The 24,324-nt window shown below is 37.7% G+C and overlaps 1 protein-coding gene across 4 annotated transcripts in view; it reads left to right on the top strand.

The window, feature by feature from the left end:
• galnt18a (UDP-N-acetyl-alpha-D-galactosamine:polypeptide N-acetylgalactosaminyltransferase 18a) overlaps positions 1 to 24,324 on the top strand; it is a 52,721-nt gene that overhangs the window by 2,830 nt on the left and 25,567 nt on the right. For all 4 annotated transcript variants that reach the window (XM_049724112.2, XM_049724111.2, XM_049724110.2 and 1 more), the window contains exons 2-5: positions 21,223 to 21,424; positions 21,518 to 21,684; positions 23,017 to 23,203; positions 23,823 to 24,020. In XM_049724112.2, the coding sequence (XP_049580069.1) occupies positions 21,223 to 21,424; positions 21,518 to 21,684; positions 23,017 to 23,203; positions 23,823 to 24,020 (754 nt within the window). The remainder of the gene's footprint in view (positions 1 to 21,222; positions 21,425 to 21,517; positions 21,685 to 23,016; positions 23,204 to 23,822; positions 24,021 to 24,324) is intronic.

Raw genomic sequence — 24,324 nt, 5'->3', positions numbered from 1 at the left:
TCAGATTCGGGTATTTACTTAGAATAGCTCGGTTTTGTTTAGTATATGTAATTGGACTGGCTAATGCTGCAGGGCTCAGTGCAGGCCTTAATTCTCACTTTGAGCTTTGCCTAGATGTGACAGACAATTAGAAGAGGGTATTGGGTTACAGTGGTTCGTCTTCTCCTTCCTGTAAACAGCTCCTACAATTCCCTTTGTCTTATAATGTCATCTTATTTTTAGCAGTCACTTTATGAGTCAGTGCAAGTTAATCCAGGTTGACAGTCAGTTGAAGAGGAGCAGCGTTCAGTTTGGAGGGTGGATTAGAAGGCTTGTGTTTTGTTGTGTAACATTGTTACACGGTGTCCTCAAAAGTGCATGGCAATGATTGAATATTTGATTTGGGTTAGGATTGCCTATTATAAATCCTACTTACACTGTGTTTATATGAGTACTCAGTGTGACATCACGCCACTCTAAGAATTAGAAGAAAATAGAAAAGGAAAAGAAATATTGATGTAGGAGAGCCCTAAGTGGTGCAGGCGCTCCCTTGTGTCCATTTGCTAGTTCACATTGATAATATTTTGATATGACTCAAACAAATCCACCATTATAATCATCGGTCATACATTAGTAATTTGTTGTTGCAAAAAATGAGTTTCTACTCGCCTCCATTAAGTTGTTGCCCTTGACAGATTTTTGGGGTAATTATGATTTTTATCAAGAGTGCTCCAAATAGATTTTGTTCAAAGCATATGCCAGCTGGGCAACAATATTTTATATCTGTCTAGACATCCGTTTTCTTCCATGTGTACAAGGCAAGGAGCTGACAGTTAAAACTTTAATTTGCTGACTTCTGTATCCCTCGCCACTAATGGTGCTGCTATCGATCGGCTGATTTTCATGGAAAAATAAATCAATGCCTTTCATTGCTGGTCATGAAAACCAATCACCCCCGTTTCGCTCGCCACTGTCCAGGAGGCATCAGTAATACACACACGGACAAAATTCTTGGCAGAAAGTAAAAAGGCAAAATACAAAATGAACATCTAAACACCTTGACTTTACTAAAGATGAGTTCATTAAACTGTTTTTTTTCTTCCTTTTATTAATTATTATTATTTTTTATTCATTTTATTTTGAATGAAGCTGGCCTGGACAAAATAGATGGTATTTTGTTGCATTTTTTAGGTAATCCCTGCAGTCAAACTATTTCTGTAAATCTCAATGAAATTTGTGCATCTGTCAATGGGTACTCTGCAGTTAGCAAACTGTTACAGCTGTCTCAGACTGAAAGCGTGCCGCACCAAATAAAGCAAAGCATCTACACCAGAGTCGTCACCTAAATTTTTAAGGGAGGAAGCAGAAATGATGCAGTGGAAACTAATTTCTACCATTCATCATAAATTATGTATCTTGTAGTGTTTCACACGACCCAAGTACAGTATCACCATTTTTTGTAAGTCACCTTAGTGATTTAAATTCATTACAAGGACTCATGTCATCATTCAAAAGAAACTGAACCTTGGTACCAAAAAACTATGCCTTTTGGTATAGAATATAAAAATAAAATCTGACATGAATCTAAAAGTCCAATAAATTGTCTGATTACTTGATTATTAATAGAATATTTGACCATAGGTGAGTCAATACACACTTGTTCACTACCTTTTTAGTTTAGGGCAAAAGTTCAATAAAACCGGTGTTGGAAGACCTTGTGGTGCATGTATTCATATATTAAGAAATGGAAAACAAAGTATAATTCTATAGGCATTACTTTTAGGTGTAACGAATGACGTATAGAATAAATATAAGGTCGTTACTTCATCTCACGTTTTTGAATTGTCCCTTGTAGGGCGATTTGATTTACAAAACAAAACTCCCAAAATAATAAATTTGAATAAATAACTGTCACAGCAGCTGTTGCTGTAACAAAACGCTTTATAGAGCATATAACATAAAAAAAATACATCACGCAGAACGTTGGCAATAATATAATCAGAACTATCCATCTCTACATACTATGCTTTGTTGTTTCAAGTGATTATGGATGAAAGAGGAGAAATTCAAAGTCCCCTTTCACCACTGGATCAAAGTCACACATCGCGCGGCTTGCCAACTCCCTGAAAAATAAAAAAGGGACACTTCATTGGGAGGGACGGTTGACCTGCTCGCCTTCACTTCCACGGGTAGATTATTATTATTGTTTTTTAATTTGTGGGTGAAACAATGTTTTACAAATTAAGAGTTGCACATTTTAAAAACAGAACTTAGAGTGATTTGAGGAGAAGTGCAAAGCAAGCTTCTGCTTTCTCAGACAGCTGTGAGAACTGACAGCTGTGAGAACTGACACCAAGATTTAGCAAAGAGGGGTCTTGCATCACCTCATCACGGAGACACCATGCAGCGGTTTGTGGTTTCGACCTGACATATAGTGCCATGTACTCACTGGAATGCAAACAAGTCATGCATGCAGACACACACGTCTTCCAAATCCCAAACACATTAAAGTGCAAGCCATTAAATCAACCATTCGTGCATACGCTTGTCTCATCCCATAAGCAGCAAGTGTGTAAGGAGCTGTGTGCCCTTTGTCGGCAGTTTGTTGGAGACATACATAGAATCTTGTATTGTGTTTGCGTGGCTGCATCTGTGTCTTCATTTGAAGGAGCCAGTTCATATTTTACACGAAATGCATTTGACAGAATCTAATCTTTGCATAGTTTCTACAGACCACAGTGCTGCTCTATTACATGATACAGTATTTCTCCAGTGACGTTTCAGAAACAAACTTGAAGTTGTCTTCCAGGGACCTCAGAACTAGAACTGTCAGTATTTGCCCTCGTTTCAAATTCTCATTTTTTTCACTACTGCATGTTTTCTCCCTTTGTGGGTAATTGCTCTCGCCGCAGGTCGTAGTTTGAATCCAAAAGCTTTGGGAAATGTCATTTACTTTATTTCTTATCTGTTCTTGAAAAATGTTGGATTATGTCATGTCGTTGCGACTTTTTTACATCATTTGTGTCATGTGTCCGCGCCATCAGCACCCTGGACAGTGTCTTTCTTTCACACGCTCATCTCCCTGTCACATCAGAACCCTGGACAGCTCCTTTCTAACTGCCAGTACTCCTCCATGACGCACGTCGTTCACAGCCACGCTCCGCAGTAGCTCACTGCCTGCCACTTCTGTCAAGGAGCCTACTTAAGCGCATCTCTCGAAGCACACTTTGGTGGTTCGTCTGGCTTGCTACCTCTCTGTTTTACTCTGCTCACTAGCGACTGTTCAAACAGACTCCCCATTGCTGACCTTGCCTGCCCGATCGAGCCGTTCATGAACTCCGCCCGGCCTGACCAACTGCCTGTTCCTGACCACGTCTCTGCCTGCTTGTCTGATCGATCTACTCTGTCTGGAATGACTTATTGTCTGTTCTGACCACGTCTCCAGTTTTGTTTTTTCGTAAGAAATACAGTGATCATTTGAAACTTGCCTTTTTCACGTATCAGCACTTCGAACAGTTTGGTTTCTCTGTTCCTGCCCCTCCCATCCTGTTATACAGTGATCAGCACTGATTGCCCGCCATACCTGGTCCCGGCTCGTCGACTCCTACGTATATAAAACCTCAAAGCTTTGTGCTCTGCAAGATTTGACCACATGCCTGTCCCCGACTATGAACTTGCCTTGCTCTTGTTTACCTCGACGACACACGATGCCTCGTTCACCTGCCCTGCTAGAGTTCCAGTTTCCCCTTTGGACTTGGTTGCCCTGCCTTGTCCATACTAGCCTTTAAGGTTTACTTGGTTTATCGTTTTTTGTTTGCATTTGTTTGATTATAAACAGTTACGTTGCGGAAATTTGCAAAAAAAACATGGACGGATGGACAGATGGACCAGCCCCTGCGTAACGTCATTCATTGAAATAATGGATGAAAAGATTATAGCTGACATGTCCAAACTTGTGCTGTTACTCTATTTTGTGTACTTTTGTATTCTGTAGGCTACCATCTGTTAAGAAAGAGGAACTTCTCGTTCAGCTAAGATCATTAAAATTTTACATGCAGCTCTCCAAACTGCCAAATCACCATTGAGCAATAACAGCTTCTGGCCTACGGCTAGACCTTTCACATAGTGGTTTCATGCAATGTTCTACACCGGATTTCAGTGAGAGTCTTTAAAAACAGACTAAATCGTGCTAAACCATGGCATTTATTAAATCTACACAACTTGTCACTTAAACGTATCACCTTTTTGTAATCCAAAAGTGAATATATAATTAAAAAAACAACATGCCCAGCGAACATGACCCCTGGAGTTAAATTCAAAGAGCAGCTTCAGTCGTAGTGACTGAGAGTAAATAACTCGCGTGCACGTGCAACTTTTAGTACGGTGCGTCTTATTTACGAAAAACAACATTTTCCCCTAATTTTTGCTCGTGAGGCTTATAATCAGGTGAGGCTTATAGTCCAGAAATTACGGTGTTTATATTTATATAATTTATATAATATAGTATATAACAATATTTATATAATGTAAAACAGGGTTTGTTTATTGTTATTTTGTATATTATCGCTGATGATTTAAGAGCAAGAAAAGATTTTCGTTTGAGAACGTTCTGAATGAATTTGAAAAGAACTCAGACATGTAGAGCTTTGCAGCGTATTTTTTCTTTGTTTCTTTTGTTTGTTTGGAGATATCTGTCTTTGCAGTGGGAAGATTATCTAAGATGTGTGAATCTGCCACCCACTGTTGCTCTCTGCAAAGCGACCTCCCTCACAGCATATCCTCGTCACCTTTTAGGACTGGAGATTTTCAAAGGCTCGCTTAAAATCCCACTCCACAATCTACTTATGTATGTCACATATCCTTTTAGTGGATTTGACTGCAGGAAGCTGAGGATGTTTGTGGAGTGGAGTGGAGTACAGGATGCCTGCACATTTATATAAAATCATTGAAACAACACTTTCAGTTGAACAGGAGACAGTATTCTCATATCCATGTCGAATTTGTGAGAAGACTGTATTCAGAGCTGTAGTCATTAACCTCATTGACAGTCTGGATTTTAATTGCACACCGACTAAAGCACGTCTTAGACAATTTTATTTCAAGAATGTTAGATTGATGGAAAGTATTATGTCATTATAAAATGTGTGCAAACACAATGTGAGGCAAATATCATTGGCAGCACAGTTGATGGGAAAACAAGCGTGGGTGAGAATGTCGAAGATGCCTAAGGCAATGCATTTCAGGTTTCTCAAATTTGCTCCACATCGGGAAGATATCATTTACAAAGGCAAAAAAAAATATAAAGTATATTTTTGACTCAATGCTTTCGGAATGACAGTTTTGTTCTTCTATCCTGTATTACCCAGAAAAGCAAGATGTAAATAAAATGATATCATTAAAGGCAGATTTTGTGAATTGCAGAGGGTGATCGACGTACCTTCTGTGATTACAAGAGAATCATTTATTACTAGTGTTTGTCCTTACGATTCAGCAGTGGGAGAAAATAAGTCTTTCCTTCCAACTACTTACCTATACCTTTTTTCAAGTAGGCTAAAGGTCTATTCAAAAAATAGATGTAAATCCAGATGATTCTATTGTGTGCAGCCAATCGACAAAATAATAATGTGTCAATTCAACACACCAGTGCACAAAACAATAATGGACAAGAGCTACAAAATCATCGGCTAGTAACTCACCAAGCAAAGCAAGGGCTGCAGTGGAAAAACAATAACAGTGTTGTTTTTAGGCAATATACTGTGCCTTTGAGAATTTGAAAAACGATTTTTCTTTAATTGTTCCATTTTTTTAGCACTTCAGCACGCTTATTCACTGTTTTTGACTTTATTATCACACTTCAGTTTCAGTAGCTTCTCCAGCTTGTCATCTTGACATAGGTCCACAACTTAGAAATTATTTAAACACCTTTTCTAGCCCATAGACAATTTCGGCCTCGGTTTTATTTCATCTTGATCTTAATCTTCTCAGCACTGGTTTTCTTAAGACCCATGGTTCGAAGAAAGAAGTTTATGGTTGTGTGTGTGTGCACGCGTGTGTGAGCGTGTTGGTGCGTACTTGTGTCATAAAAGAAAAATAAAACAATTATCTGTAAATAAATAATTAAAAAAACTAAAGGGCAGAGAACTTTGAGAAGACAGGACCCTGCAAATGTGTAGATCTTATATTAATTTATTTTAAAAATTGATAAGAAATGAAGATGTTTGAAGGTTGCTGTTTAAATAGTTAATAAGTTACAAGTAGTAGCAATTCTGCAACATCTGTTTTTTTTTTGCTGGATAAAAAGCTTATGAAGGTGAGAGAGGGATATATTATATGCATATCACAGTATACAATCTATGGATAAATTAAACTAGTCCAAAAGATCTCTACATTGTAATTTACAAACTGTTGTGGCTATAATTTGTAAACCATGTATGAGTAGTTCCAGAAAAAAACAGTTTAACAGCTTTTGAAGTAAGCTATTCTTATAAACAGTGTTGATGTAATTGCTGAAGAAAGTCCAATCTCTAAATTTGCAAATAGGAACAACTTTTGCAATTTTAAACTAATTTGGTATTGTTTCTGTATCAAGTGTTTTCATAAAAAAGGCCCAGACTTCATCATGACCTGCAGCTGAATATTTTAAGTATTCAATTATGTCCATAATTTCTTTCTCAGTAGAATGATTATGAGAATGAATTTGCTCTGTGGAAACAATTAGAACTTCTGGACTTTATTTATTTTTAATTTACACGAGACGTCAACCTCTGCGTGTACCACACTACTGCCAATATTCGGCTAAGGCTGGAGTGTCCATTTTTATAATGTGGTAGGGTCAGAAAATGTCTGGCCATGGAAGAACCCTAAAAACTTTGAAAGCTAATAAAAAAAAGTATATGATGGTTTATCACTCAGCTTCCACTGAGGTGCAGTAAAGGGTTGATCTTGCCCGAGTTACGTCAAGTTATTGCTTGCATCATTCAGGTTTGTGTGTCAGGTAAAGAGCAGTGTGCATAAGTTGAGTCTCAGCACAGGCATTGTTAAGCCTTTAATAGAGGCTCTGGTTTTCAGTTATAATTTCATTTTCTATTATTATTCTCATAGAGGAAGAAGTCATAGAAGCGGAGATAAAGAGAAGAAGAACAGACATTTAAAGTATGTTAGAGATACTAAAGGCTATTCAAAAGTCACTGTGCAGACAAATAGTTGAACGTCTCTCCATATGTTCATCTTTGTAAGTTGAAGAGGAGAGACCAAAATTTGGAAATGAAAATGTTATGCACTCTGGTTTGTTGACAAAACTCTAACTCCCAACTAATGACTTAGTCCCTGTGGGACATTGTAATCATACAAATTATGCAAATCCATTAAAAAAACAGACAATATTTCTAGATTGTTCATTGTTTTGTCGTTTTTTTTTCCCCCTTTCCCAAGATCTCAGGTTAAAAATTAATTGTACTGCAACGTGCAGTTTGGAAATGACGGGTCTTGTTTAAAAAGTCTTCAAGATTTTTGTCTAACGTATCCATCATATCACTTCCCAGGGGTTGTATATCATAAAACTCAAAAGAAGTTGACTTCTGACAGAAAATGGAGGTCGTGAACCCTCAGTCAAGCTGCTTCCTGAATTGATATGCATGAAAACGCAAGAGAGACAAATGATGAGTGAAGTGAGACGAGAGTGAGAGGTGATGGATGCTTTTTGGAACACACATCAAAATGTCATGATGGCTGGCTGCAGCAGTGTCCTCAAATCTTCAAATTAGAATTTACATAATCCTCCTGACTTGATACCAGACTCTCAGACTGTTCTAATATCGGATATGCAACAGTACTGTGTCTTTATAGTGGGCTGTTTAATCTTAAAAACAATAAAAAAAAAGGGTCTTCCATCTGCAGGGGCTGTCCCTCTGTAAAGTTTTTGCTGTACGACACACGTCCAACTAATCTCATACAACAAAGAGAAATTGGACATATTCACCAAACAAGAGCCAGTATTTTATTAGCTTGTGACAAAAAGAATAAAAATATGAATATATCATCAGTTTCAAAATTAGATACAGTTCTTATTTCCCCTGTTCAGTGATAAATGTGTCAGGATATATTTATTTAGAAAGAAAATAATTTGCGCTTTATACTTTAGTTGTAAGGATTTGCAAACTCATTTATCACATTTATCTTCCTTTGTGGAAAGCAAAGTAATTTGGACACATGGTATATTTGTAGTTATAGCACTGGCACCCTAGCTTGTCATTTTGTTTTACAGAAATCATGAATGTCATGTAATTATAAATTAGGGTCGTCACTATTGATTTTTTTTTGAATCACTAATTATATTGATATAATTGCCATCAGTTAATGAACTAATTTGATATTTTGCATGAAAGTGTATTATAAAACAAATGTCCCCATTTACTGTTATGTTTTGTTTAGTGATAAAAGTAAAAGCCAACGTTTGCAAACGTCTTGTTTTGATAAACACAAAAACAACCTGTTTGTTTTCATGAATAACTACAAAAAAATAATGAATAAATACCGTTCTACAAAAATGAATGAATAATTCTTGCTGAGAGGCAAGACGATTTGGAAAATTAAGATAAAGAAAAGGCTTTAAAAGATTACTCGATAATAAAATAGTTGACTAATTTGATAAATGAGTACTTGTCAATAAATCAATTAATTTTGACAGCTCTATTGTGAACTTATATACCTGCATTAGAGGGACGCTATCAGCCTAAGATAGAATCTGCTTGGAATTCATCAGATCCAACAGCTGACAGTACATAAATCAATGCTGAAGAGAGAAAAGATAATGAAAATGCAGGTCAAGGTCTGCTTTGTAGACTGTTCTAGAACCTGTCAGTAGATGTAAATTACAAGAAATGCTCAGCATTTTTAGATGGTGTAAAGATTGCATGATATGCTGATGTTACGAATGACAATGTTCAAAGGCTGTTTTTTAAAAAAAAAAAAAAAACACCAGATGACTTTGTAAGGTTTATGTTAGAGCTCTTGCTCTTATGTATTCTAAATTTTCATGTCCATTGCCAAGCTCCATTTATGTCGATAAAAATGTTTCACCATTTTAGCATGCAGTTGAGTTTCGTAATGGCAAAAACACTTCCGTTTAAATTCTTTAAATTCAGTACCTCAGGGCAAGGACGAGCAACTGGAGGCGACACCCCTCTTTTTCAAGAGTCAAGTTTGAAAAAAGACTTTTTGAACACCAAATTAAATTTTTATACAGAAAATAATTACAGTACATCTGAAACAAATGATCCTGTCGAGCTCTTAAAAGCAGCCGCTCTGAGGATCGCAGAAAGCTTTTCTTTGATTACGAGCAATTTTTAGGCGATCTTTTTGAGCTCTCCATCTCCGTACATTACACTCTGTGACACCATATTTCACAGTCGCTTTGCAATTGTTTGAAGACTCTGCCTCATTTATCACCATCATCTTGAAGCGTGGAGTTGTTTAAAAGTGACACAGAGGATGAAGATTTTAGTGACACGTATGGTTTGGTAAACTTGCTAGCAAATTATTTATGCTATAGTTATCTGAATAACTCTTAATATGTTACGTCAGGCATGTTCTCAATTCGTTGTTTGTGTAATGTAACGTTAGCATACCGTACAATTATTCAAACTGTTGTTGCCTCTATTCTATTTATATTTTAAATTGCCTTTTAAGATGGCATGTCTGTTCTTGGTGGTGGATTTTATCAAATAAATTTCCTCCAAATATGTGACTTATACTCCAGTGTGACTTATATATGTATTTTTCTTCTTTATTATGCATTTTATGGCTGATTTGTACTCTGCAGCGACTTATAGTCCAGAAAATACGGTACTTGTGTATACATGGCTTTTCCCCGCTTTAATCTTTAAGCTTCAAAAGTACGAGTGGATTTTTGTTTTTTCAGTTTTCCATTCAACAACACATCTACAATCTTCTGTCTTGAGCTTGACTAAACTTCCCTTGGATTCGTAGAGAGACAAACTGGCTCAAAGATGAGTCATAAGAAGGACATGTCCATATAGTTCAGCTAAATTCCAAAAGACATGTTACTTTGCCCTTGGGTCTTGGATGAAAAGCAACACATTCAAATACACTCTTATAGCAGTTACTAGTTTTAAACATGTCTACTTAAATTAGAATTCACCACACTACCTGTCTCCACTAATTCAACTGCAAATCCAACCTGTCTTAATTAATTCAGCCCTAAAATATGAAACACGCTTGGTGTGTTTGTACGTGTTTGCAGACAAGCTGATTGCAATTTGTCAGAAACACCTAAGTTGCTGTCTCATTTTAAATGCTCCCTTATTAAACAATCAACACATGCCGCCAATTCTACATTATTAACCACGCTTGTGAACATCATTTTGAATACAGCAGTAATTTCATCACTTGTCAATGCCAAGCCATTTGTTTCAATATCACTGAATGTATTTATTTGCTTAAATTTACTGCTGTACTGAGGAATTGTTTTCCTATTGTATCATTTTTATTACTCTACACTTATCCACATTCCGCACACAACCACATTTCACAAGGATGCGAAAGATGTCTAACAGTGTCACACCCCAAGGAAGGACAAGTAGATGTCAAAACGCAAGCAGCTCACGCTCCAGCAAAGTATTTGTTGTGATGCAGCAAATATTGTTGACAAGATGACAGCAGGATTAGAAGGAAATAGAGACAAAAGCGAGACAGACACGTCTGCTAATGTCTACTAGAAAAGGTGTATTTGAAAGATCACATCATCTGAGGAGGACTGTCGAACTATGGTTTTTTTCAGATAAGTACCGTAATTTCCGGACTATAAACCGCGACTTTTTTCCAAAATTTTGAACCCTGCGGCTTATAGTCAGGTGCGGCTTATATAAGATTTTTTTCGTGATTTTTGTGATGACTTGATCACTTTCATACACTCGTAAAAAGGCTGTGGACCACTGTCGTGCGGTATCTTGAAGAAAAACAACAACAAAAATACTATTTTGAAACACTACTATTGCTGCTGCTTATTCTGGCTGTGTTGCTTGTGACTATTATGAGCTTTAGTAGGAATGCACGCTAGGTGACCTGCGTCAAAGGGCTCTAAACCCTTTCTCTTACTCTACCATGTGACTCAGAGATTACACAAAGCAGTGGCGCTGTTTGGACCATCTGAATTGTATTAAAACCCAATCAATCAGCATTTAAATTCAATGCGCTAGGAATTCACTGGGGAGCCAAGGGGGCGCTAGCCTGAAAAGGTTTGGGAACCACTGGTGTACACCAATAAGAATATCAACACTGCACATGTTTATTTATATTCTCTTCCATCACTAATTTAGAATCTAGTTCTCCAACATCGGAATCTTACAGGATCAAAAGTGATTTAAAAAAAAAAAAAAAAGAAACACTGGCAAAGGAACCAGCACGAACAATTGGAGAACACCTTTTTTTTTTGTTTTGTTTTCCCACCTACAAATAGAACAACAAAAAACACAGAAATTAAGATTGTGGAAAATATAGGATGACAATACTGCTAAATAATGGCAGGAAGAAGAAAATTTGACTGTGAAACAAGTCAAACACTGAAGAGACACTTCAAATCATTGTTGGGGCAGCTCCAGTTGGGGCAGTTTCGAATCCCAGCTCCATCTATCCCTCACGGGAGTGTCCTTAGGCAAGATGCTGAACCCTAATTTGCTCCCAGAGGAACTGGCAGTGCTTTGCATGGCAGAAGCCCTCCACTGGTGTGTGAATGGGTGAATTTTAAACTTCATAATGAGCTTTGCACTATTATGTTATATATAAAGCTTGATACAAATGCCCTCCATTTATTCCTTTATGAATGACAATTTGTTTGCAGTTACTGCGATGTCCAAACCTTGAAATATGCATGATTGCCTGACTATCCGCGGTCTGGCCATGTTACTTACTGTATGTGTACATTCTTTTTATAGTTGATTATTGAATTCAATAAAGTTTAACACAAAAAATTTCCGTCAAGGCTGCATATAGAAAATTACAAGTAGTAGGTAGTTGAATGGAATCAAGTGTGTAAGAGTCAAACCTCGAGTGAACTCAAAATTATTCATTCATTCATTCTTTATTTTATTGTTCCAATGTTACAAGAGTGAGTCAATGAAAGTACGACATTTTCTACAGCCCTTATCCCCGTATCATTAGGGTCGCAAGTGTGGCGGAGCCTTTTTAAGATGACTGTGGCGAAAAATGGGGTACATCCTTGATTGGTCACTAGCCAATCGCAAGGGACATGTAGAAAAAAAAAGGAGATTATTGGCATTCACACTGTGGCAATAACCTGGGATAGTTCAAATTGTGCTTTATACTTGTAAGGAACAAGCAGTTGAGACTGCGTGTCATGATTATATAACGATTTGGGTGAGCCATGTTCTTTTTCTTGCCCCTGCAGTAATCACAGCAGGTAAACAAGATAACAGCTGGAGTTGATTTTCCGGCTCAATGAAGTGTCCCTTTGTTGTGGTTACAAGATTAGACGACTGTTTCAAAAAGATCCCTCCAGGATTAATCGGTCATACAAATGGAAGCGCAACTGTCCCTCACCCATGGTTCTGAACATTAAGAAGCTTCGTTAGTTGCTTAAACTCCTTCCTTATGTAGCAAGACAAATAGCTTGACAGAGGCAGCAAACACAATATTTGGAATAAAATAAATCTGTTGAATCAAATGTTTTTGTCATATTTTACTATAAAATGATTGCTTCATCTGATATCAACTTGTCAACCTTTTTTATAACCTCATTTTTCAGCTTCAAGCTTCATCAAGCTTAAGCCAAGAGGAATTAAATTTGATCATTCTAGGGCAAAAGGATTACATCCATTTATACCATTCTCTTAATGTTGCATCTTTCTCCCTATACATTTCCATTATCAGGCTTTTATCCCTAATTACGTTATATCATCAGTTTGCCGCCTTCCTCTGGTCTTCTGTCATCAGCCTCATTGTGCTCAAGCCTCCTCCCTCTCGCAGTCACTGGCGTGCAGCCATGTTCATGTCACCAGTAGGTCACGGCTGACAGATGGCTGGATGGTGAGGGTTGAGACTGTAAGACATGGGCCAGAATTAAACAGGATGAGGCCATTGCATTATCAAAACTCAAGATTGTAGTTCTTTTAACCTTTGTACCATAGGCAGAGCACCCAGAATCATAATTGTTTATTAGTGTCATGCCATTTTGAGGTCCTGTCCTCACTTACTTCCTCTGTCTTCATTTACAAGATTTATTTGAACGTCCTCATCCTCAGAAGAACTTTTTTTTTCTCTTCAATGCATTGTAAAATCCCATGAATCAACCCCCTCCTCTCCCCATAAAAAAAAAAAAGAAATCCCAAATCAACTGGTGCATTACCTAGGAGACATTTAGCAATAACTAGCTGTTGTAAAAACATAGCATGCCTCATTTATTGTGACTTTCATTCACAATATGCTTCACATACTGTAATCAAAAGTACAACATTTAAAAACAGTTACAAAGTGAGATATAAACCTTTGTTACCTTTACCTTACCTTTGTTAGGTCACATTTATAACATATCATGTATTCTGATATATGTTCTTCACAGAAAATGAGCCAAAGTCAGTGAGTCTCATTTTGAAAAATTAATTAATCGTATCATTTTTCTTTTAATCAAAAATGAAAACGGGTCCCACAGACCCGAGCACCACACAAGGGTTAAATGTCTTGAATGTTGGCCAGTACTACTGTACATGTGCTTGATTCTGATCTCATAGAATCCAGTGTCATTTTTACATCACCCTTGTTTTAAAACATTTGAATGAATTAAAAATGTCAATATTTGATTTTGAATTTTAATGTGGAAAAAAATTATAAATGAATGACCCAGCTCTTTGTGATGCATTACCTCCGCCTATTCACTGGCCTGTCACCTCGAGAAAGCTGCTCAGTCAGGCAGTCATAATTCAGTCCAACTCCAGTCGTAGTCTTCTTCCTAGCACTGCCTGTTCGCGCAGTGCAGTATTTCACGTGTACTCCTAAAAGCACTTTAAGAAAGGAAAAAGCCTTGCTACTAAAGCCAAAACTTCCTAAAATGAAACCGGAAGACAACACAATAATTAAAACATTGCAGTTAACATCTTAAAGTTACAGAAATGATGGACCTGTTTATTTACATCCGAATCTTGGAGGCAAGGCCAAATGCATCACGGCAAGGCAAGGCAAGGCAAGGCTAAACAGCTTCATCTGCATCGTAAATGTCATCCGCAATGTGCTTGACATAATTATAAGTACATTAAAAAGCAAAGAAGATATAAAGATATCGAAAAACAAAGTAGTACTTGACTACATTTGGCATTTTATCGCAAAAATAGACCAGGAAACAAGTCAGTTTTTACACCTTGTAATGATTACGTAAGCTGTTCAACAATGCACAAGATGGCGCAGGGTATGTCGTCATTTTGATACGTAATTGGCCTGACCTTTTTCAGGGAATCAGATACCATTGATAATTGCACAATTAATGTTCATGCACATTGACTATAGACCCCTTTTCGTCCAAAAGCTGTTTAAATAAATATCACTTTGTAACATCTTCCTCCCACTCTGTTGTCCCATAAGGCTTGGCAAGTTGCTTTTCCATATGGCAACGTTGTTTTTATAAAGCAATTTTCGCGATCTCTTACAGTTAGTCGGCTTATTAACAGTGAAATTATCCGCCAATTTTTGCTTGCGTTCAACTTGTTTGAGCAATGATCTGACTTTTTTTTTTTTTTAATATCCAAACCTCAGAACCTGCGATCTGAACTTATTAATTTTGAGCCTTGGATACCTGCACTTCTAGCTACTAATTTTAAAATCCTGTGAGGAAATATTCATGTTAATAATATTGTAATTTATGTCAAAAGTGTGAGGAATGTAATTGTGGTCGCCCACACTGCTATTAGCATTGACGATAAAGAGGATAATGATGGGGGGGGGGGGGGGGTGGGGTCGCTCACAGGGTGCCATTCAAGATAGCGCTGCTAATGATTGTATAGTTCATTCAAGTTGTGGATGTGGAGTGTGCAGTATATCTTTTTTTAACATGTCATGCACTGCAGGACTACATTATTCTACCAGTGTAATTGCGTGGCTTGATGATAAAAACTGCAGCCACTATGGACGCTGGCTTTGAGGGACAAAGCGTAGATACTGCTGAATAACGATTAATAAGGGAAGTGGATCAGTAAACCATTCCAGAAACCTAAAAAAAGTTTAGTGTGTTTACCATTTAATTTAGGCCAGTAACAACATAAATATTACATTGGTAATGACAATGCATTTTTTAACATAGAACAACAATATAGCACTTGGAAATGACAGTCATTAATTAAGAATACACAATAAACAAAGTTTTTGAAATGCTCAGAGATGAAGTGCCGAAAAATGAAACATTCAGGAAGCAGCAAAATCCTGCCGAGCCTGTGTCACCTTTAAATAAAGCAAACTGTACCAACTGGAGCTGAATCCCCTCTGAGAGAGAACGGTAATCTTGTCCCAGCATCAGGAATAGATCAAATATGAATCCCTCTCGAGGTGTTTGGAGGTCGCCTATTGCATCAGTCTACCTTGGAGGAGCCGCTCGAGTGTATTTGTGTGCATGTTGTTAATGAGCAGTGTTTATTCACTGTCCAGTCACATTCTCTCTTCCTGCTATCATGCTGCTAAAGTCATCTGCGTGTGTGCTCCCTCAGGTCAACACATTATCTGAATGATTTAAAATCACTGCAGCTTCCCGACCCTCTCTGTCATTGTGCAGTAGAGCAGGGAGACGAAGCACTCTTGCCTGGTCATTGAATACTTAATTGAGTTTTCCGTTGATGTCTTAACAAAGTACTAAAATACTTCAAATCAATCACTGGCTCGTTATTTTTAAGCGATTAATTCAGTATTTGCATAATTCAAAATTACTATGCAAAACGAAAAGACTGAGGTGGGAGAGTTACAAATCTGCAGCACACTGAGATGGTGGACACTTTGAATTTTTTGGAGTGAATTGCCGATCTCAGGTCTTTTCTTTTCAAGTTCTTGATAGTCAGATTTGTTTTGATTCCACATTGCATTGCAGCTCGGATTTCAGCCAAATTGATCCAACATGATTATGTTGAGTAGTATCTGCAGACCATTCACAAATTAAAAAGAAATACAGGAATAGAAATACAAAATGGAAAAAAAGGTGGTTTATTTTAATTCAAATTGAACATATTTTCTTTAATGTGCATTGCTTACATCTATAATAACTTACAATAAACCAGTTGGGGATTTTCTTTAAATCTCTCCTCTCCTCCACTGAATAGCAAAGTGTGTATTAGTTTATATTGCCACTTGTGCGTAATATTATTTTGGTTATATATATTATTCCTAGGTCAGATTAGTTTCTATACGATTTAAACAGCCATTGTCAAATGTCTCAAATTTTGTACAGGCAGTCAGTTTGTCTCTTGTGGTATCAACCAAGGACATTCATCTGCCTCGAGGAATGATTCCTTCACTAGTCCTCTCACAGTTGCCTCCTGGCCTCCATGTCATCGTGTCTCTTCCTTCTCTGACACACTCACTCTTGCACACTGTCATCACCACACACACCATCAGAGCGAATTAGAGGACCCTAACCCCTAGTTTTCAGAAATGCCCCGCTGTCACTCATGCAGCACGTAAAAGAGAACGAAAGAGGACAAGTGACAAAGATTCTCGGTGTTGGATATACTTTATATCATATAGTCGCTCACAAATCCATGAAGAAATCTTTTTTGACTTGTCAGATACAGCATAAAAACATGTTTTTATAGAAGTTCAAGAAGTAAAGAATGGCAATGAGGAGCTAGCAGTCACCTTGACATTGTGTATTACCTTGCTGCTTGAAAGCTGCTTTTTCAGACACCATTCAGAGGACACAATGATGAAAACAATGTCCCCTCTAAACTCTGAATTACTTGTCCGTCCAGGCATTTTGGAAAAGTAATATTTTACCACTCTCATTGCTCTTGATGGAACAAATCACACATGGGAAGTACTCCTCAGATTAACCATACAAATTTAAATTTAGTTTAATGACAACTATTGTTACGCTTGATAGATATGATTCTGATTTGTTCATACACATTTTCTGTAAATATCTTTCAGGATCTTTTGAAATGATTTATATAAATTCTAAATGATACAATTCCAGAAGTAGAACAATAGACCACTGTTTCCCACCCCAAGATTCAGGCAACCATACAGGATTCCACAGATGTTCACTCTTTCACCCCTGGAGTCCCACACATTGTCTCTGCATGATAAAACTCTCATTCACACAAGACGGGCCTGGAGCAATCATTGTTTTTACTGCCTGTGCTTGTTCATCTACATTGTGAGGGATGATTGAGGCGCAATAATCTGAAATAGTAGCTGAGATGGATTTGTTTTCAGTTTCAGAGGGGGCTGGAACTGGTGACTGAATTTCTTAAAATTATTTTGCAATAATGAAGCAAGAAAAAGATAAACACAAAACACATTCATTTGTATTTGTTTTATATTTCCTCCAAATAAACCTAAGGAGGCCCAATGTAGGACTGTTTCTACACTAGAGATCTCTGAACAGACTTTCACCTCAGCAGGGGGTCATTTGGAATTTTGCAGACCCATCTGAACCAGGACCAACAGCATGGATAGGGTGCTGGGATCAAGGTCTTGGTCTTTTGTCTTCTGGTTGGCGAGTGGGGCATCATACCGGGTGATGTCATAGGTCTTTGGAATGCCACCATGTCACTGGTGAAGTGGTGGCTCTTTGTTCTTCTTAAGACCTGCTGAGGCAAGTGAAGGCTTCCTCTTTCCTAGGATAGTCCTGCAGTACTAATACAGAAAGGCATAAAAAAAAAAAAAGAAATGCATTCTTACAAGTAAGTACTAAGTTCCAATCACCTAAAAATAACAATTGCTATCTATAGTGATTGACTCACCAAGGTGGTTGCTGCACGACATGGAGCATCTTTGTTCACACCTTGTGAATTGTAAGGTGGCTTTGCAGTCTCAGTGGGCTCAGCTTTTCAGAGCATTTCTGCACCTTTTAGATAGTGTCCTAAATCTCTTGGTTTCCTGTTGTCCTTGATGCTTTCTGCCTGTGACGCTGTCCACCGAGTTTATGTAACAGTGCTAACCTCCTTAAACTATGAACCTCAGCGACTGGGGGCTGGCAATTCAGCAGGCAACACAAAATATGTCTGCTTTGCATTGTGGGATTCATTTAAACAAATGTTTCTTTCCTGTTGTCCGCTAAATGTGGTCATTGATCTCCTTTCTTCTCCCCCTCTTCCCTGCTCAGGTTTAATCCTTACTCCTTTCCCTTGTTTGTGCTGTTCAGTGTCCTAAAACAGCATAAACGTGCTTTGCTTTACTTCGTTTTCAGGCTCTCTCCTTTAAAGAACTTGCTGTTGTTCCAATTTAGTCCCTCAGAAGTCAAGCTCGTTCTGCTCGTTCAGATAAGGAAAAGCCATTCTCCTTTACTATTTGTATATGGTGAACATCCAAACAGCAACTGACACTGATGTGTATTTTTAGTGAAGGATGGCAGATGTTATGCAACGTCTTGACATTTGCGTGAAGTTGACGTTTCATTGGATTGATCTTATTATTGTTGGCAGGCACAGGGTAAGATTGTTCCAAGCTCACAAAGCAAGTTACATACATATATATATAGTATTATATCTAGACCCCGAATGTAAGACGATCCCCACTTTTTCAGTCTTATTTCAATGCAAAAACATCGTCTTATATTCGGGCCAATACGGTATATTCACACTTTCATTCACACCGATGGACAACCAACAGCTAACATGCATTATTTATAAATGTAGTACTACCCAGAGAAAAACAGAGAGAATATGCACATGCCTCACACAAAGGCCGGAACTGAGATTCTCACACTACCCAACTGTGAGGCAGACATGCTCAGCACTTCTCGGCAAACATTTTTGGTAAAAAAAAAAAAACTTCCATAAGAGTACAGACAACCTGAATAAAAGGGTCTTGCTTTTTATTCCATATGAAAAATGTAGAAAACATAATTAACTGATTTATGTTCTGAATATGAAACCGTCTAAATTGTAGTTTCCTAGGTTCAAGAAAGAAAAAAAGCCTTTAAATTTGAGTGTGGATGAATGAATGTACCGGAACAGAAAATTGTACTTGATCAAAAGTTGCATCCACCAAAATGCTGACTTCAATCTTCCACTCTTCACTCACATGCTTTTTTGCAAAAACAAGTTGCCCTTAGATGTGTGGGTGAAAGGCAACACAGCTCACAAAATATGCACTCTTTCCATAATACCGGGCTGTGATATGAAACGGCGCTTTGTGCTTCATGGAGGGAATCTGAGGGTGTGCAAAAGGGAAAGGAATTGTCTGCGCCTCTAATATTGTGACACAAAACACTTTCAGAGGAAGATAATGGTGCAAGGACTGCTGCTCACATGAGATTCTCGGAACAAAAAGAAAATTCTTTCAAATCCTTAGGGGTGTGGGCGTTGAAGAAATATATATATATATTTATATATATGGCAGCACAGTGACACAATGATCAGCACGTCCACCTCATGGTTCAGAGGGTGCGGGTTCAATTCCACCTCCAGCCCTCCCTGTGTGGAATTTGCATGTTCTCCCCATGCCTGCGTGGGTTTCCTCCCACATCCCAAAAACATGCATGGTAGTCAAGTTTATTTATATAGTGCTTGGTGAGAGCGCTGGAGAGGGCGGCGGCAGTCGAAAAACAAAATCCTGGAAAATTCTAAAATTTTTATATTATATTATAAACATTTTATATATTAATATAATATAAATATGTGCCTTAAGTCTTAAATTCATCCATGAGGCTGGTTGGTTGGGGAAAACAAATGAGCGCCTAGCAACAATCTCAAGGGCTTATTTGCGAATGACACCCAAAAAAATCTATCTGCACCCAAAAATATAGCACAGTGACTCATTGGACGATTAGAAAACCTTTGACAAACAACATCCATCTCTTCAATGTTGCCAGGAGTAACCAAAATCCGAAAATCTGAAAACATTAATGCGTTTTCAAATGCCTTTTGATTTTTCTGTAACATTCAATCCCAAACAGTGACATATAATTTCAGACATTGTATCTTAATAGTAGTTGCGTGCATGCCATGTTAAGTAATGGAAACCCATTAACAGTGCTCCAAGGGTGTTTATTATGCGGCTTTGAGAAAACTTAAGGGGACATGACATTTCACCTACGAGAGCATGCAGTTTGTAATAAGCATAGGAGGCAATACAGTACATCAAATCTCATTAAAATGTCTTTGCCGCCATAGAGGCAAGGCTTAGAGGCACTTCATAGCAAGATAGTTTTTATGTTTGACAGTCCCCAGCCAGAGAATGAAAATCAAACCCTGTGTAAATACTGATTTTGCAGATATATGGATGAGAAACTGTACTTATTGTTTCTGTAGTTCAAAAATACACTTAACAATCGCAGGTATTTTCATTTTTTGTACCCTAGCATGTAAGTATGTACACAAATAACTGTGATCTCACATTTTACCACATAGAAAATATATCTAAAGGTATACATATAGAAATTAGTCATTGGCTGATTGTATCAATTTTTAAGTCATAAACTTAGCATGTTAAGAGATTTATTTTCAATCGTTTCGATTGGTTCATAAATTGTGAAGACAAAAATGTAATTAAAAAATAACAGAGCTTTAGAATTTATTGTTTGAGAGGCAACAAAAATGAGATAAAGCATATTTGGACAAACAGTATAAGGTTCAGCACAGGCATGTGTTGAAGCTTGGCATAAATGACATTCACCCTGTGACTGTTCACAAAGCATAGTTTTGAAAGCAAGGAAAAAGAAATCTGAAAATTATATTCGTAAACTCATTTGTTCATGAACAGGGGCATTTGTTACCCAAGGTGAAACTCTACCGTATAACAGTGTTTGAATTGAATTTAAGGTCAAATTGCAAATATAGTAAACAACACTGAGTTTACACAGCTGTTATTTATTGTGGCGGAAGGAAACCTTGTACCTGCCGGCGAGTAAAATCAAGTCTTGTACCATCTCGTGACAAGGTAGATCCATGTTGTTAGATCAAAAACACTCTTCAAGGTGCTTGAAAGCAAATCAACTTCAACCGACAGCTTGCAGTTTCCAGTGCTCAATCTTTTTTTTTTAGCACAAAAAAATCACTTTTTCTTCCCCCACAGATAAACCCCAGAAAGAAGATGAAGATGCTTCATCCTCATCAGCCTCAAACCCAAGATCCTCACTATTTGATCACTGGGGTCATGACCTGGGCCCAGAAAGTCGAAGAATTGCCATCAAAAAGTTCCGCTATTATGGTTACAACAGCTACCTCAGTGATCGGCTTTCCATCACCCGGCCGATCCCAGATTTTCGTCCGGACGGGTCAGTTGGATAGTTACTTGGGTGTGTTGGTGACAACTGAATCTATAAACGTGGTGGTGTGGAGTAATGTCATTCCTCTGCTTTATCCCTCAGATGTAAAAACATGTGGTATTCGCCCGACCTTCCTCAGTTGAGTATCATCTTCATCTTTGTCAATGAGGCCTTGTCAGTGCTGCTGCGCTCCGTGCACACAGCCATCCAGAGGACTCCATCCCATTTACTCAAGGAGATCATACTAGTTGATGACCACAGCACTAACAGTAAGAGTTACCAACCTTCCTCAATCTTTTTATGTTGTTTTAAGACAGATGATTTAGATTATTTAAATATTAGGGGTGCAAAGATGCACGAAATTCACAGTTCGATTTGGTTCCATACGTTAGTGTCAGGGTTGGATATTTCTTCGATAAAGAGCAAATAGAACATGTTCAAGCCTTATTTAACTTAGATACCCCTGCGTTCCCCCTGATAAAAGACGTGAGGATAGCTTGATATCATGTCGTATTTGCTCATTCTGAGTCCTGGCAAAACATCCCTGTCTCATCATCCTCAGGTCTCATGGGTGAATGTTCACTCATGCTCCAGGAGCTGTTAGTATTCCACGCTAATTCTGATTCTGTGATAAAGTAAAGTGTGTGTGCATGCCCGTTTTTGAGCAGTACAAATATAATAAGACTTTGAATATATATATACCCATGCAGCTCATTAAATGTTTTTGAATTTGATGAGCTAATAAAATATAGCGGATGTGGTCAAAGTAGCACTCAAACGTAAATCGTCAAGTCGATGGCAATATCCCAAATTTGGAGGCAAACATTTCATATCATATTACTGTATCGTTAGTCTCGTTAGTTCTCATAGTTAGTAAAGTTGTATTTGAATGAAAAAAGATATTAGCAAGCAGATATGAGGAAACTTCCTAACTCCACAAATGAAGGCCACAGTCCAGATTTGAATCCTTGACCTCTGCACTAAGATGTGCTAACCGTGGGCCCGCCACGAAATCTGACTTGTGTAATTTTAACTTAAAGTGTGATTTGATGAGTTGATATTTAATGCTTGGATATATCAAATTTTATGCCCTGAACCGCACACCACATAATTATTTTCAAATACTCCAAAATATGGGGGAACATGCTCATCTTGTGCTCATCAAAATGTGGCTCATTAAGGAGAAACGGGCAGGAGAATCTAGGTTGGTAGTAATAAGGAGGAGAAAGGAGAAGGCAGCAGCTGTAGCCTACGGGCAGGATTATAACAGGGATAACTCCAATGGGTAATTTAGAATTTGAGTAGACAGCCTCTGTCTGAAGTGGTTTGTCTCATTCTTTCTATTCAAATAATGTTTTTAGTCTGCAGACCAAATACCAAAAAACAAAATGTGTATTTGAATACAAAGAATGAGATGTGTGCGTGTTTATTTTCAATTTGTCATGTGTAATAAATAATGATTTTTAGGAAAATTTTTGCTCTCTTTTTTTGCAGTTACTTAAAAAAAAGCAATAATTCTTGAATTTTATTTTGGAAAGGGAATTTCTCACAATATCGCTTGTTCACTCACTTGACTGTTTGCATGTGTTCTTTCTCTCCAGCGGAATTGAAAGAGAACCTTCAGAATTGTGTCGATGAGATGAATGCTCAGCATGGATTGGAGTTCATCAAAGTAGTCCATCATGACAAACAAGAAGGACTGATCAGGTCCAGAGTCAGTGGGTGGAGAGTTGCTTCAGCGCCTGTGGTCGCTCTATTTGATGCACATGTGGAATTCAACACTGGTTGGTGAGTTTGAGTGAAAATACTTTTAATGTGCAAAAAAAAGTACACATATAATTCTGTGTTTGGGTTTTAGTTTAGGAAGGAAACATAATAATCCTAAATTAAGTCAGCACAGAAGGATAGCGTAATAAAGTAATGAGTAAAAATCTACCTCAAGCACCAGGTCATGTGAAGTTAATCCATTAATATACTCCAAACAATGATACACAAACTCTTTAATATCACCCATAAGCTCCCATCTCATCTCAATCAATGACCCATTTCTCACAGCATTCTATTGGCTGCTTGTCAGTGGTAGCATCTTTAAGTAATTTACCGTATTTCCCAGACTATAAATCACAGGTTTTTTTCAGAGTTTGTGTTCTGAGCTTGTTGTATTGTCCATTTACTTTTATGATTCATAATTACATCAGCAGGTTTACTTGGCAAATGATAGAACAATGCAGAATTGGACCTAAATTTATGACCAAATAAAGTGTGTTCAGTTTTATACTGGTTATTTCAGTAGCATATTTTGTAGTTTGTTGAATCATGGATTGAATTATTTTCACAAAATCAAATTAGATACAGTTCTTTGCCAAGTAGCAGTTTCTATATTTTCTTGTTGTTTGACATCCCACAGGGCAGAGCCGGTTCTTCAGCGAATAAAGGAGGACCGCACTCGGGTGGTGTCTCCCTCTTTTGACAACATCAAATATGATACATTTGAGATGGAAGAATACCCATTATCTGCTCAGGGCTTTGATTGGGAGCTCTGGTGTCGATACCTCAACCCACCAAAGTCCTGGTGGTCATTGCGCAACCACACAGCTCCAATCAGGTAAAATCAAGTGCAAGAGTTCTGAGTGGGTGGTCACGATTTTCCAAATTTGATGTTTGATAATTTTTTGATTCTATACTCGATTTATTTATTTTCTTACACGGCACTGGGGCCTCTGCCATTTTTAGACTCGTCAGTCACCTACTCTAATGGATGCATAATTACGCTTCTTTATTCTAGTACGACAGAAAAGCATAATACCAACCCCGGCATCACACCACATCTTTTATAGGAAAGTAACACAAAATAGAAAAGTAATGTGTGATCAGTTGTACTATTTGACATGAACTTGCCCGTTTAACCC

Source organism: Syngnathus scovelli, chromosome 6 (assembly GCF_024217435.2).
Source record: "Syngnathus scovelli strain Florida chromosome 6, RoL_Ssco_1.2, whole genome shotgun sequence".
Classification (NCBI taxonomy): Eukaryota; Metazoa; Chordata; class Actinopteri; order Syngnathiformes; family Syngnathidae; genus Syngnathus; species Syngnathus scovelli.
Note: the sequence above shows the minus strand (reverse complement) of the source record. Positions and strands in the feature narration are given on the sequence as shown.